This window comes from Cyprinodon tularosa, unplaced genomic scaffold (assembly GCF_016077235.1).
Source record: "Cyprinodon tularosa strain WSP-4 unplaced genomic scaffold, ASM1607723v1 ctg542, whole genome shotgun sequence".
Taxonomy (NCBI): domain Eukaryota; kingdom Metazoa; phylum Chordata; class Actinopteri; order Cyprinodontiformes; family Cyprinodontidae; genus Cyprinodon; species Cyprinodon tularosa.
In genome coordinates this window covers 428931-445229 of record NW_024039277.1, presented here as the reverse complement: position 1 = coordinate 445229, position 16299 = coordinate 428931, and the positions used below count along the sequence as shown (strand labels likewise).

Sequence of the window (16299 nt, the reverse complement as noted above, 5' to 3'; positions counted from 1 at the left end):
ACAAGTGCATAGTTTGATGTACATCAATGTGTGTTACTGATATTTTCAATAAAAAAAAAAATAAGGAAAAGGGAGATAGATAGCAAAGTATTTCCGTGTTTGAAGTATATTTTCAAAAGATCGAACACATAGAAATACTGTCTAGATTTATTTTTTCTTTGATATGGTATATTTTTGTCCTTTAAATAAAAAAAATGAAGATGTCAACTGTGGCAGAACTGGCACAATTGGTTACTGTACTAACCATCTGATAAATAAATATAATAAATATATCAAGATAAATGTATCAATGATGATCAGTGATGATTCATTTTTATGGAAGAATGTTACTAAATATGTAATCCCTCTCCAACCACCATTAACTACCGCCATAGAAACCAAAATACTCACTAGCAGAGTATGCATTTTTTCCCCAATTTTTTTCTTTAAATAAAGAAAAGAAAAAAAATGTGTGACCATGATGAGCATGAGAGTTTTTATTTCTCTTAATTTTTTTCTTATTCGAGAAACACACCAAAAAAACTTCTTGCAGCCTTGCTATGGCATAATTGAGTATTCCTTATTTTTCCTCTTTTACCTCAAATTATATATAAAATATATAAAATGATATACCTATGCTAGTCCATGAATCTGGGTTACGAGGGCAGCAGTCTCAGCAGAGAAACCCAGACATCTCCTCCAGCAGAAGCAGATGTCTGAGCCTCCTCTGCTGACTCCTCTCTATGAGGAGGGGAAGGAGCTCTACTCCAAGAATCTCCCCGACGGACGAGCTTCTCAGTTTCTCTGCACCCAGCCACACTGCAGAGGAATCTCATTTCAGCTGCTTATGATCAGCTATCGGACAGACATATGAAAATATTTCATTAAAAAAGGTTAGACGCTAAACTTTTTATTATTTTTTTATTATTGTTTTTATTATAGGCACACACACAGTTTCAGTTAATCTCCATTCATATATCAATGCAGGTTAAAGGATGTCCATGGCTCTTATGCAATTTTGATACTGTAGCTTTTATTTCTTTAAAGTAAACACCCAGTTTCCCTCGCCATGATTTTTTTTTCACACAGATGGTAACTCAGACCCACTTTAGTTATTTGTTGTTGTAATTTTCCTATTATTTTTCTGGTTTTACTTTGAATAGCTGGTGGATTGGCAGGTGCATGCACATGAGCATGGATACTCAAACCGTGACAGAAACTCACACCAGTTGATTATAAACAATCATTTTTACACTAACATTAGCTGATTGTGTGCAGCATAACTCAACCTTGTTCTGTTCTGCCTGGTTGAAAAAATTTTTCATCCTTAAATAAATGAATCAGATGGGGCATTTTGAAACATTATACAGTCATGGTGTGGGGAATATTTTCTTGGCACTCTTTGGGCCCCTTGGTACCAATTGAGCATCGTTGCAACGCCACAGCCTACCTGAGTATTGTTGCTGACCATGTCCATCCCTTTATGACCACAATGTACCCAACTTCTGATGGCTACTTTCAACAGGATAATGTGCCATGTCATAAAGCTGGAATCATCTCAGACTGGTTTCTTGAACATGACAATGAGTTCACTGTACTGAAATGGCCTCCACAGTCACCAGATCTCAATCCAATAGAGCATCTTTGGGATGTGGTGGAACGGGAGATTGGCATCATGGATGTGTGTAACAGTCGTGGAATGAAGAGTCGAAGGGATCAGACTTGCTTCGGTTTATTTCTGTTTACAAGAACATATTCAGCACAGCAACTCTGGGCTCCAGTTTCCCACATGCACCTCTCCTCAGCGCAGCTTGGCGCGAACTGAGAATGCATTAAGACAAACCAAAATTCTCACAGAGGTTAAATAATAATAAAATGAATTAATTATAATAATAATAATAAAAACAATATTTCTCATTTATAATAATTAAATGATAATTATGTAAAATCTGCATTCATACAAAACAAAATAAAACCCAAACAAAAATAATCTGCCCAATCATTACAATTCTCCGATATAATATGAAAATATACTAAATAAATAAATTTGACATCCAAATAACATTTTGAATTACTCACATACCTGTTTACAACAAGAACATATTCAGCACAGCAACTCTGGGCTCCAGTTTCCCACATGCACCTTAACAAACCAAAATAACAGAAAAAAACCATGTTGCCACAGTAACCTCAACAAAAGTTACTACTGTGGGAATGTAACTGCCAGTACTGTGCTGCACAAAACAGCTAATCAACAATATATTTACGAATTATGAGCTAAAAAGAAATACTTTTCAGGATATTAGAACAATTTAATATACAAACAGAAGACTGTTCTATACACTTACCTCTCCTCAGCGCAGCTTGGCGCGAACTGAGGAGGGCAGTATGGCATGGCTGCAGCCGATATGACACGGACACGGAACACCGGAAGCGAAAAAAATAAAAGCTTCTTTTCCAAAATAAAATATCATACAGAACCCAAGAAAAACAAAGAAAAATGAGTTTGAAACATAAATAATTTTAAATAAAAGCAGTATAAAACAGAAATAACAACAAACATGTAAATTAATAAAATAAAAGGTGTTTTGAGAAGGTTCATCAAATAAAATAATCTAATTAACTCAGTTACATGTGCAGCCGACAAATCTGCAGCAACTGTGTGATGCCATCATGTCAATATGGACCAAACTCCCTGAGGAATGCTTCCAGCACCTTGTTGAATCTATGCCACGAATTGAGGCAGTTCTGAAGGCAAAAGGGGGTCCAACCCGTTACTAGCATGGGGTACCTAATAAAGTGGCCGGTGATTGTATATATACACATATATACACACACACACACACACATGTATATATATATATATATATGTATATATATATATATATATATATATATATATATATATATATATATATATATATATATATATATATATATATATATATACTGATACATAGATCCCGTGTTACACTTTGAGCAGCTGGTGCTTCTCCTCTCATCCTGAGGTCTCGCGGGGACCAGGTTTGACCCCAGACAGAGCGCAATAAGTAGGCTCCCCGCTGTTTTTTTCTGCTCCAATGACAGCCTGTGTGTGAGTGTATCGTTGTGCAGTGTGAACGGTTTGGCCGAGTTCTTACTATAGCAAACAGCGGAGCTCGCCGACTTTACAGAGATAAACCGACACAGGCAGTTCAGCTCGACCAGCAGGCATGGAGCTCTCTGCGGCGGGGGATCGCATTTTTGCCGCGGAAGCCATACTGAAACGTCGCGTCCGTAAGGTGAGCCCTGTGCCTGACTGCAGATGTTTGCCGCGGCTCCCCGTCTATAGGCTCTGATACTACCTTATATGCAGCGCTTTAGGCCTTCGGATACCAATAAGTTGATAGCCGTTGCTAACTTAGGACCGCCTCAGCTAAGGCTTTTTATTGAAACAATGGGCAGAGTCATAAAAACAGTGACACAAAGAATCGGCTTGCTGGAAAAGATTAACACAAAGCACGATTGATGAGGAATGTAACGTGAAACTGAGGGGGGGTTATTTTTTTCTTCCCACTCCAGCTAATTGTGGCTAAAGCTATACACTCAAAGTATGCATTTTAAGACATTAAATGCTTCAGGAAGCAGTTATGGCTGCGTTTAGATGGTCATTTCAATGGGGCGCGTGCCAAAATATTGATCTTTTATTCATAAAACCTGACTAGGACGGATTTTTATCCAGCATGGCTGATGAAAGGTTTATAGAAGTTTTCATCTGGGCAGAAATTTCTAGAAGATACCCTATAGATTATAGTGGTTTGGCTGCTGCACTGGAGCAGCTGCTTTTTGAGTATAACTTGTGCATGTACATTTACATAAAAGTGCCATTGATGTTAAAAGGAATATTTGTTTTCATTAAGGCTGAAAAAATTAATTGGATTAATCAATTAGTGAAATAAATCTCAACTAATTTGATAATCAATTAATCATTTACTGGAATGTAAAGACTATGAAATATACATGTGACTGAAAGAGCAACCCACTTAGAGCAGTAATTATACTAAAATTGTAAAAAAAAAAAAAAAACATTTTGCATTTAAGATTTTTTTTTTCATCTGTCAATATGTTCTATCCAGAACTCTTCAAGTGGAAAAGTTTTAGTTTCACCAGGTTTATTTAGTAAAAAGCTATCTGCTATCTCATTATTAATTGATTTATCGAAAAAAAAAAAATCCCCCCTAAATTGCTCATACAAACAATTTTAAGAATATTTATGAGTGCTCTTATAAGAACATAAAGTATTAAAACTCAATGTTAAATGATAATTTCTACCGTGAGGGTATTTTTTATAGTAATATTAAACAAGCTGATATTAGATATCAGACTTTGTAAGCTAACTTTTATGTTGTCACATGTATATTTTTAAAGGGAAGGTTGCTGAACTAAACTCTACAGCTAGCCATGTTTTTCAAATCATTTGTATACCTGAAAAACGTGGCTAGCTGTAGAGTTTAGGGATAAAGGAAGTTCTGTATTCCTCAGTTTAGATAGAAACGTAAAAACATTTGACTCTAAATAAATAAACTGATACTTTTTCCCACTTTTGAAACAAGATTTTAATTCTCCCTCATCTTTGATCCACAAATCTCTCATTTGGACACCATCAACAAAGCAATAAATGCCTTCTTTTTTTTTTTATCTGCTCTTTTTCAAGTAAATCAACCACAGTTTGGTTGGAAATAAAGTTTAACAAGCTCCTTTTCTGCCAGCAGAACAGGAATGGTGAAAGGAAAGGAAATAAATGATATTCAGGGTTTCTTTAGAATTCATTGGAAGTTCTCTAAACTGCAATCTGTGATGGCAAATAAATAGCTTTTTTTTGAGTGGGGGAGGCAGTCAGTAACATCATCATTAATCAAAGTGTTGGAGCCCAAATTGAGGACTTGTTTGTAGTAACATATTTGAATGCATGCAGGACAAATTTTGTCAATATGTAGGTTTTTGTTTTTTTACGGTCCATCTATTTTTCTCATGCAGGGAAGAATTGAATATCTGGTGAAATGGAAAGGATGGGCCATGAAGTAAGTGTTGCATTCTTGGTGTCTTTTTCAACTTGTCCCTGCTGCTAACATGCCAGCTCTCAGTTTTCAGAGCAAAAGCTGGCTGATTGCATAATTGTATGTTTTTCTATTCTTTGCTGCGTTGCCCCAACTCTGTTTAGACACAGCACCTGGGAGCCAGAGGAAAACATCCTGGATGACAGGCTCATCCTGGGCTTTGAGCAGAAGTAAGTCAGTCAAGTCCATCATTTCATTTTTTTTTTTTTTTATCTTTTTGTTTTCCACATTTTCTTCAATTCCATAGAAATGGTACTAAAGCAAGATCTCCCAGCGGTCAGCACTCCAAATGCATGTTTATCGACCCTAATCTCATTTTGCAGCTCATCCAGTAACTTTCCATTTCATTTCTAAGACTTCTTCTGCAAATAAGATTTGCTAGAAAATGAAGGAAACAAACTTTGAGACTGAGGTGGAAGCAATGGTAATTTCATGTTTAAGAGATGTAGATGTAATGGAAACTTGTGGATGAATGCAAGAACAATACAATGCAGCGCTCCAGTTACTAGACAAACTATGCTTTGTAGCAAGAATGGAAAATGAAACGACTTATGTAAACAACATGATCTGATTGTATTTTTTAATGGGTTGAATATGTGGAGACCAACAGAGACTAACAATGACATCATAACGTCCATTGATGATTGAAGGTCCAATGTTTTTTTTTTTTTTATGCTATTAACTAGGACTGAAACAATAGATGGGATTAATCATGATTAATCGTTTTATTGAAATTGTCGTCAACTATTTTAGTAAACGATTAATCGCTAACTTAAGTATAGAGGCTCTAAAACATGCCTTTAGCTGGCAGACCAAACCTACTTAGAGCAATCATTATTCCAAAAAAAAAAAAAAAAAAAAAAAATATATATATATATATATATATATATATATATATGTAAAAATTTTGCATTTAAGATAATAAAAAACTCTTTTGTCTGTCAATATGCTCTATCCAGAACTCCTCAAGTTGAAAAGTTTTAATTTCACCAGGTTAACATTTGCAAAAACTGTTCTTTCAGGAACCTATGTGACGATTAGTCGCAAAAATAATCTACAGATTTATTTGATTTGCAAATTACTCGTTAGTTGCAGACTAACTCTTTTTTGTATATTTTTTAAATTTGGTTTTGAAAAAAATTAGGGCTGCAACTGACGATTATTTTGATCAACAAATGCATTCAAATTCAGATGCATTTTTTTTTCCTGGCTCAGAGTCTCTGTGAAAGGTTGTTAGTGGGCAGAAACGACCTCTGTGCTGACTTTCTGTTGCAGCAGAGCTGAGGTTTCCTCCAATTAAAGGCTCAGGAGGTGGATCTCCATGTTCTGATGAGGAACTGCAGCTCTTATGATTCTCAGATTGTTCAGCTTCACATCAACCCCCACTACTTTTATTTGTTTTTATTTTATTTAGTTTTATACTAAAGTTCTTATTGTCTAAACAGATGGCTGCGAAGAAAAAAATCACACTTTTCATCACAAAGACATAGAAAATAGAAACAGCGTCTCACAAAAAGACCCTATAATTATAATGGCAAACCTTGTTTCAGTCAGATTTTATATGATGGACTAAAAGAAGTTAGTGTTTATCTTTCTATTTTTTTAAAATACCAGTTTTGTAGTTGTATCATAGCGGTGTCTTTAACTTTTCTAGTGGATCATATCTATCCAGTGACTTTTACCCATAATCAGACTAATCTGCTTTTAATGAATGCAATAAACTTTGCTAAAAACAAAAGACTTAGTTTTTGGATCAACTGTTATCCATACATCCCTTTCCTACATGAGATCTGATTACTTTGTTTGTTTAATGATGTTTTTTTTATTTTGTTTTAGAAATTGTATAACGTTTTTCATGTGAGACATTTTAAGTGATGATTTTTTAGATCTGTTGTGGGATGACCCGTCACCCTAATTATGCTGCAGGGTTCTGGACGTGCGTCAACCAACTTTTCCAATCTGCACTCTGACATTTCTACCCATCCCTCATTTGCAAAATATTTAAAGCTCAGTCCGAGTGGACGGAGAAGAACTTTACCTACAGAATCACTGCTGGATTGAGGGCTGGATTATTTTTGCACCATTCTTAAACATGAATACCTAGATCCAAAGCATTCAAAATTTCACAGGCTTTATACATTTAGGGATTCCTTCAGCTGGAAGGTAATTCTCCACCCTAGTTTTCAATTTTTAACCTCCTGGGAAGTTTTTGGTTTTGTTTTAGGATTCCTCTATATTATGCTCCCTCTATAATCCCATCAACCTTGATCATGTTTCTTGTCCTCGTAACATGATGCAGCCACTACTGTGCATCAGTATGGGGGAAGGGTTGCGTTTTTCTAAACGGTGTTGTGCATATAGGTGAAAAACCTAACCAGATGCATGGGTTTGTTTTCTGTTTTACCTACATGGCTTCTAGCAAACAGGTCTTCTATATGATTTTTTTTCCCATCCATGTAGTTTACATTTGTGGAAGGTCTTATCAAATGTAATGTTTCCCCTTACCTGTGGACCTCTACAGCTCCTCCAAAGTCACCTTCAGGACCTTGCCTGCTTCCCTGACTAATGCTTTTTATTCTGGGTCGAGCAGTTTACCTAGTTGTATGAAAAAGTTTCCAATCAGGCTCTACCTTTACCTCTTTGTTCTCCTAATATCCAGAAACAATTCTTTCATCATGTTATGTTCTTTTTCAGTGTATTTTCTCACAAGACAACCAGAAAAAATTGTCTCAACTAAAAACAGAGGTGTCAGATTTTGTCACTTCTGATTGAGAAGATCTGTCTTATGGCTTTATCACTGAGTGAAACAGAGCAGAGTGATGCATCTCTGGCCTGCTCTTTCAAAAATTATGTGGGCGTTGTAAAGCATTCGCCAGACGCTTTGTCCCTGCTAAGGACACCGCAGCACTTTTACTTATTCACTCATTGAAACCGCAGTTTGTTCCTGAAAGATGTTGACATGAATTTTGTATCCTTAAAAGTTGTGTTTGCTTAAGTTTTTTTTTTCTCTCCAGCCTCTTCAGAGAAGTTTATCTGAGGAGAACTTTCTTTTCTATTTCATTCCAAGCCACTTGAAAGAGCCTAAGCTTCTGTCGTAGGTGTTTACAAAAAAACCCAACCAGTCAAAGCTAAAAAATGACACATCAAATGGAAACAAACATGGACACGAAAACAAAGGGGAAGAATGAGAACAAGCCCCAGTTAAAGCGTTACTTTCGATGCTTTCGCTACCTTTTCTTCAGCTTTCTGTTAGCTTTAACTCTGTTTTCTGTTTTTCTTTTAGGGAACGGGAAAGGGAAATGCATGGGCCTAAAAAACGGGGCCCAAAACCCAAGAACTTAGCGATGAAGGTATGGTTTTTACTTTGTTTTAAAATACTTCCTATTAAAAAATTAAACTGTTGATAAATATTAGATAGCATTAAGAAGCTGGGAAAAATGGATGCTCTCTAAAGAGATGAATGTATAAAAATGAAATGAATTATAAAAAAACAACTCTTTTGAAGTCTTTGCCATGCAGCGAACATCAGTCTGTTCTGTTATTATAAATGAGACCAAGAAAAGGTGAAGGTGCAGAACAAAACAAAAACCATTTGGGTTGACCTACTTTCTATTTCACACAACTGTTTTCTTTATTAGAAGTCAGCCTGAGAAGTCTTAGCGTGCCGGAATGGTGCTAAACCTAGATGCTCAACATGGCCTCAGTCTGGTTGGGGTTTATGTCTTAACCAGGAAATGTTGAACTCTTTTCTCCCTAAGGACCGTGGTCAGAAAGGAGAGTCCAGCAGCCGGGCCTTCAGCAGCCGCCAGACCGCACCTCGCTCCTCTTCGTCCACCTCCAACCGAGCAGCTTCCGCCTCCTCTTCTGCCGCTCCTCATACTCTACCATTATCCTCCTCCTCCCCAGCGCCCTCCCCCAAACTAAACTCTCTGGCAGCCACCCACAAACTGAAGAAAGACATTCACCGCTGCCACCGGATGTCCAGGCGCCCGCTGCCTCGCTCACACCCAGTCGGGCCTGCTTTTTCCAGTTCGAGTGGTTTCCCGTCCCGCATGCATGTCTCGCCTTTCTCCGAGACCGTCCGTATCCTAAACCGCAGAGTCAAACCTCGGGAAGTCAAGAGAGGAAGGATTATCCTCAACCTGAAGGTAATTGACAAGCCTGGCAGAGGGGGTGCAGCCGCAGGCTCCAGAAACGGGCAGTCTGGACGCCAAAACATCCCCTCTCGCAATCGCATCATTGGCAGAAAGGGGGATGCCCCTTACAGACCGTTCCAGCCTCCTCTGAAGATGCTGGGCTTCCCCATGTACGGGAAGCCGTTTGGGCTGCAGTGTGGCAGGCCCATGTCTTTTCACTCCCAAACAGGGTCCTGCTCTAGCACAGGAGCAAGAGACACCAACAGCAGCTCTTCACAGTGCCAGGCCCCCCCTCCTTCCTCTGCTCCCTCCAACTCGAGCAGTAACGCAGCTAAACGCCCCCAGCCAGCCGCTGAAGCCTCCAAGGATTCAGAATCCAGTACAGCTGTCCCAGAAACCCAGAAACCATCTGCCTCTTCATGTTCAGAAGCAAACGACAAAGTCCCAGCATCTTCCTCGCCGACTTCATCTTTAGAAGACCAAGATGAAGACGACATGGACTGTTCCCAAGCCTCAGAGGAAGGTAGGAGGAGTCCTGGCCATCACAAAGCTAAGCCCCAGTCGCCCTCAGCAGTTTCCTCTGCCACTCCAGATCAGCCCACAGCCCCTGCCGATCCCCAAAGGGTTCCCACCGAGGGGGACCCAGACTGGCACCCTGAAATGGCGCCGAGCTGCAAGGATGTGGTGGTCACTGATGTCACCACCAACCTTGTAACGGTCACCATTAAAGAGTTCCCCACCCCCGCATCCGGCCCCGCCTCTCCTGCTAGCGATGAGAACGCCTCCACCCCTCCACCAGCCGCATCGTCCGAGAATGCCGCCATCCCGAAGCCATAAAGATCCAATAATACGAACTTTAATGCCATTGAGGATAGGAAATTATATATAAAAATTATATCTTACCAGTGTTGCCACTTCAGCTCTATTCTACCCTATCTGTGTGGGGTTTGCCAATATTTGTTAGATACTCAATGAAATATAGTGTAACTAAATGCTACCCAGCCATGGAAGAGTAAAAAAAAACATATTTTTTCTAAAAAAGATTTTTAAAAAAGCAGGCAGCTTGTTCGCCTTCTTGCCATTTAGATTGCCATATTTGATCCAGCTTGCACACAAAGCAGAATTTGTTTTCTTCCACTTGATAAACACATGCTGAGGGCCGCCTGTTTGTTGCAGCTCAAGTTGTCCTAACGGCGCGTCCCTCACCCATCTGCTGTGCTGGCTTTCATCAAGCACACTTGTTGGAAGCGAAATAAGTCTGCCAACCATCGATGAAGGCTGTCCTCTGTGGTGTAGGTAGCCATCGACAACCAGTAGGTGTTTGGAGAGGTCCTCTGAAAGCCAGCTAGCCGATGTTTAATGAAGAGATTGTTTTTGTTTTTTTGTAATTAAACTGAAGATACTGCGTCAGTACAGCGAGGTGAATGCAATGCACTTGACTGCATCAAAAAACAGCCCGTTCTGTGTAGTTAATCAGGTTATCAAGGCCTTCTTTTCCTTCCATCTTTATCAAACGCTTATGAATATGATGTAGGAGCATATTTTAGCTTTTAGACGCTGCAAATATTTCAAAATACAATTTCCAAGTTATTCTTGCTGTAGTTTTAATCTCGCTTCAATCTCTTACAATCCGTTCACCCCCTTCTACAGCTTCTTCATCACTCCTATCCAACACCATTTTAACCCATGTAGGTTGAGGAACCGCGACCTACGATGAGTTCTGGTCCAACATCTGTTGGATTTCAGAGGCAATGGTTTGGATTTAAAATGTTTACAGACCTTAAAAGTTGTGCACATTTAGTCCCTTTTAAACCCCAACCTTCAAATGTGTGTAGACAACTAACTGAATTGGGGGATAAAGAATACTCGTATAGTTTTTATTTTCACATATAAAAATCTATGTTCGTATTTAACACCCTGTATTTACTCTCTAGAACAAAATTCATCTGCAGCTACAGCTGCAAATGACCATCTATTCTTGCCCTTTGGTTATGAAAGGAGCTCAAACGAAGTCGGATCAGAATCAACTTCATTGTTGTGGTTTGTGTGCACAAACAGAACAATGCTAACATCATAGCCAACAGACCGTACAGCAAGCCACAGCGTGTTTAAAAACACTTTCTAGAGATGGACGAGGAGCAGTTTATGGGAGCCTGTACAGCCCAGAGGGAAGCTAGGTTTTGATGATGCAAAATATTTTAGTTTCAGACAGTAGCTGACTTTCCTGCCTATAATATTTTTTTTTATCAGGGTTTACACAAATGAGTAACCCTAATTTAATGCTTTTTTATTGCTCTTAAAAATAACTTTAATGCCATCAAGAAGTACCTGCATCCATGTCTCAAATTCCTTGTTTGAAAGCAACTTTTGTTGAAATTAGCATTTTCCCATTCTCTAGATTTTTTTCCATCTCAAGCTTCTTTTGCAAACATTTGGCTTTACCATCAACCGGAAGCAGTTCCGCACAAATATATTGTGATACAATATATCAGACCAAATTGTTTTTATACACTTTTTTTTTTTTTTTTTTTTTTACGAAAGCATTTTAAATGCAACAATAATTACATTTTATGAATTGCCAATTAAGGCCTTGATTAAAACATAATGACTTTTAATGACCCGCGGAAACCCTGTTTATAGAGTTAAACAGAGAAAACATGCTGGAGGAAGAAACATTCTGTGTCTGCTTATTGCTGTCAGTCCGATGATAAAAGTCTACACATTTAGGATTGGTGGGTTCAAAAAGGTTTTTAACAGTTTTCAAACAGTCTTTATAAACATAAATTTTTTGAAAGTTTTGTCTCAGATTCTTTAAGTCTGAACTATAGGCCTTTTTGCTTCATGCAGTGACCTCTCTGAACCATCTTAGTTCATTTGTGCTGTATGTGTGGGTTTGTTGCTGCTGGAAGGTGAACTTCTGTTGCATTTAGCTTGGTTCTTCTCCTCTGTCCCCATGGTAACGGTGTGTGCGTGCAGTGTTGGTTTTCAGCTGCATATAGTGTTTTCCATGTAGCTACAAAGTTCAGTGTCAGTCTGGCTGATGTTTTCTGCATCCTCCACAGCTTGTAGCAAACTGCGAACCAGACTTCTTATAGCCTTTTCACGTTCTCTTATAAATTCCAGCTTTTTAGTGTTATTTGGGACTAATAGTTGTCTGGTTAAATTCTCCATCAGTGCCTCCATCCCTGGTGTGATTGGTTGGGTGAATATGTATGTCCTCGTAGGTTTGTAGCTATGCCATACTCTTGGCTACAAATGAGTGTAAAAGTTAGTTAATTTCACTAATTTTGGTGTCAAAATCCATAAGATCTCTAAGAGACTGGTGGTTAATCGACACCATGCAGAGTAAAAGTTACTCTGCATGGCTTTTAATTTTTCACAATTAACTCTTAACACTTGAGCAGATTTATGCTCAGCGTAGTTGTAAATACCATATTTAGAGTAAAACAGATTGACTCTGAATTTTTAACAGCCAATTTTTTATGTGTAGACATTTTTGTGGTACTTTTTTGAATGTAATAATTCAGGAAATAAACCCCAAAAAAAGGCCTGTTGGTTCATTTTTGGATGACGGATGATAAGCGAGATGTTCTAAAGTTGGAACATTGTTTTTAAAGCCTTATTCTGCTTGAAAATGTCTCTTTATTTTCCCCTCTGATCATTTGGGGTTCCTTGGTCATCATGATGTGTTTTGTTTGCCAGTGTTCACCAACAAACCGCTAAAGACACCATAGAACAACTTGATTTATACTGAGGTTAAAGAAACAAATTTGGACTTTATTGGGAGGGCTTTACATGAATTTACTCTACTTCACAGCTTCCGAAGTTCATTTTTTGCACTTGATTTAATTTAGGGCTATCAGGAAAACACATGTTTGTGGTTCCACTTTCATTGAAACACTTATAGTGTGTTTAGGGTTCACAGCATCTTCATGTTTATTGGGGTTTGAAGAAACTGAAATAGTCAAACATTTAAAGTTTGTGTTATGATCCAAAGTTCACATTAAGAATATCTATTTTTTTTCAATTCTCTACCACCCTCAACTGTCTGGATGAAGCATCGAGTGTAGCTAGACGTTTAACTTTAAACCATTTAAACAACAAACACCAGAGTATGTTGTTTAATTCATGTGTTTGAAAAACAAAACTATGTACAATATGTGCATGATTTGAGTCTTCAGCCCCTTTAATTGAAGGCAAAGTAGGTAACTTCTGTAAAAAGGTATTTTCCCCCCAATCGATTTGTTAAACTATGCCCTAACAGGAAAATGTAAAAAAATTTGGAAAGATGAAGCATCTCTTTTTCCCATTGGTTCTGCTGCCATTTGCTGAAATACACCGATCCCTGGTCAGAAACGGAGTAAGTCAGATGTGTTTACTGCTTCTTATATCCCTCCCTATCACTGCGCGTTCTGTCATCTAAGCTCAAGTCATGTTATTGTTTAATTTTTGGCTCAAGTCCAAGGTTTTCTCAGAACTTCCTACTGGCTTTGATCGTTTCCATCCTTCCTCAGTAAAAGGAAATGTTGCATCGGATGCAGCAATGATTCAAAATCTTTCTTCATCCCATCTCCTGGTTCTAGAAACAATGGGAACTTTAAAGCTAGGTATTCTTTTGATTATTTAGAGAACTTGTTTTCTTCCTGCTCTTTACGGACCATCCCAGATCGCCATTCGGTTCAGTGTATTATAACCTTTCCGCATGTGTTGCCTTATAGCTGTGCACCCTTCTTTTTGCTTGGCTCTTATTAGAACGGCTGTTAAATAGTCCTGACTTCAGCTTGACTGTTAGGATCTCATTACTGTAATAAGTTCACACTGTTTTAGATGTTTGGTTCATTGCAGGTTATCTGGAGGTGCAGCCGTGGTCTCCGACAGATGGGGTTCCTCATCTGTTTGTTCTGTACTGGATGGTTCTTGTTGTTCTCCATGCTTTTGTGATACGACATGAATGGATTTTTTCCAATATGACTTATCCATCATTGGAGGAGAAATAAGCTGACTACCTTTAAAAATGAATGATGTAGGTTACCTTGAATATTTTGATGAAAAACATGCTGTGAAATGAAAGACAGTTTCTCTCTCTGAATGGAAAAGTGTTTGGAAAATCTTTCATGTTCCGTATCTTATCTATCTAGGTGGCGATGACACTAGCTGTTGGTAGATGTTTAAGATATTAGTCTTGAAAGCACCTCTTTCTCTTATTTTATTCTCATGTGGGGTAGCACAACTCAACTTAGTGACCTGTCTTGTAACCAAATAGGGCTCTTTATTCTCTTTGATTTTATCTTTTTTATGCTTATTTGTTTCCCTTTGTAAATTGTTTTAATGTGTGAGTGCTGAATCAGCACCAATTGGACGAACTGAAGGATCTTGGTTTTGTGCATTTTTTTCTCTCCATATTTTTATAGTATGTTATGACCTGTTTGAAATATATATTATTATTTCAATATAAGGCTCATTGTTTAATGCTATTTTTAATAGTCTGAATTTTTCCGTGTGTCATGACTGCAGTTTTATTTTGGTTGATCATTTGAAATAATTGCATTGTACTGATAGTAAAGCGAAGAAGGCAGAGTATATTGTTGACAGTAAAATGTATGTGAAGCATGTTTTGCAACTTCTTGCTGTACAGATAATGTATTCAGTGTCCTGTTATGTGTTGTTTTTGTGTTTCTTGTAATAGGTCTTTGATTAAAAGCACTCTAAAATCATTTGTTTAGCTCTTTTTTGTTCTAGTATAAAATGCATGTAAATAGAGTTGCATGGCAGCAGATCTATTAATCATCTGGAGGGAAGCTGGTTATGTAATGTACAGTTTGCGTTTTTAATGCTGCAGTACACACCCATCAAATGAATCTGATTAGTAGCTTTTCTAACCTTGCTTGAACTAATTTGTTTTTGGTCTTAATTTGTAAAACTAGATTGAACTGACTATATCAGTCTAAAATAAGTAAAACTATAACAAAGTAGCTGGCTCTGCCTCAAGGATCAGCTATATCCTTTCACCCATCCCTACATCTATTCCATGTTACAAACAGTGCTTAATGGCAAAGCTGACAGGAAAATTCTGCAGTTTTAAACTAATATGAGTATACGTTTTGTAGCCAGCCACCTGAAGCTATATTTCTTTGGGACACCTTTGTACGTTTTTGGTTTGTCTCCGCTAGCTTTGCACAGACACAAGACGGATTCAGTCTAACAGGATTTGAGCTAATATTTTCACGTCTGTTCAAAGACTGTCGGTGTGATTTAGGAATGGACTGAATCATCATAAAAAATGGTTGGGTTTTAAACTAACCTATACCCTCACAGGTCAGACTGCGTATTGAAATCATTTATCAATTATATTCCTGCCCTAGCTTGAGTAGCGATTACCTTCATCTATTTCCCCTCTCTGACCAGCTTCCCCGTCTCCTGAATAAAAAGAAAAATCCCACAGCATCATTCTATCACCACCATGTCTTAACATGTCTTCAGTGGTTAAAACAAGGACCAAATATGTCGGGTCTTTTTCTCTGTAAATATATATTTTCATGATGTTCATAACCGTTGGCAGCACCCCTAGATCTCTGCACATACAAATTAGGAAAATGACTCCAAATAAAGTTATTTCCATAATTATATAAGTTATTTCTTGTTACTGATACCTAAGAATTTTCTTGCATGTGCCTTTAGGATGATTTTTTTTGGAAAATTAACACTAAGGTGTGTGCATTCATTATTATGGGTTCACCTAACCATATTAGAGTCTCCCTGTAGTTCATTGGTTTATCTATATCTGCTGCAGCAAACCTAGAGCAGGAGTTCCCATGCTTTTTCTTCAGCAGTGCAGTCTTCAATGTCTGTGTGCATAAGGGCAATTGCAGCTCAGTGTCTCGCTTCTTTTATTTCCAGAATTTTTTTTACTTCTTATCTTTCGGAAGTAACAGTAAGAATTTGTTGAAAAGGTTTCTTTGCTTTTACTAATCAGGCCACTCTGTTCAATAACTCGGTGAAGAGACCTATTTATGGGTAATCATTTAATATTGAAGAAGCTGATATTGATTTGCACATAGCTGCAGGAACGCTTTCTCAGTATTGATTGC

The 16299-nt window shown here is 37.9% G+C and overlaps 1 protein-coding gene across 1 annotated transcript; it reads left to right on the top strand.

Annotated features, from left to right (window-relative positions):
- Positions 1-2993: 2993 nt before the first annotated feature.
- On the top strand, positions 2994-14925 carry cbx6a (chromobox homolog 6a). The gene is made up of 5 exons (XM_038304797.1): positions 2994-3260; positions 4996-5039; positions 5180-5245; positions 8359-8425; positions 8834-14925. The coding sequence occupies exons 1-5, from the start codon at positions 3192-3194 to the stop codon at positions 10046-10048; spliced, it is 1461 nt and encodes a 486-aa protein (XP_038160725.1). The 5' UTR covers positions 2994-3191; the 3' UTR covers positions 10049-14925.
- The last annotated feature ends 1374 nt before the right edge of the window (positions 14926-16299 follow it).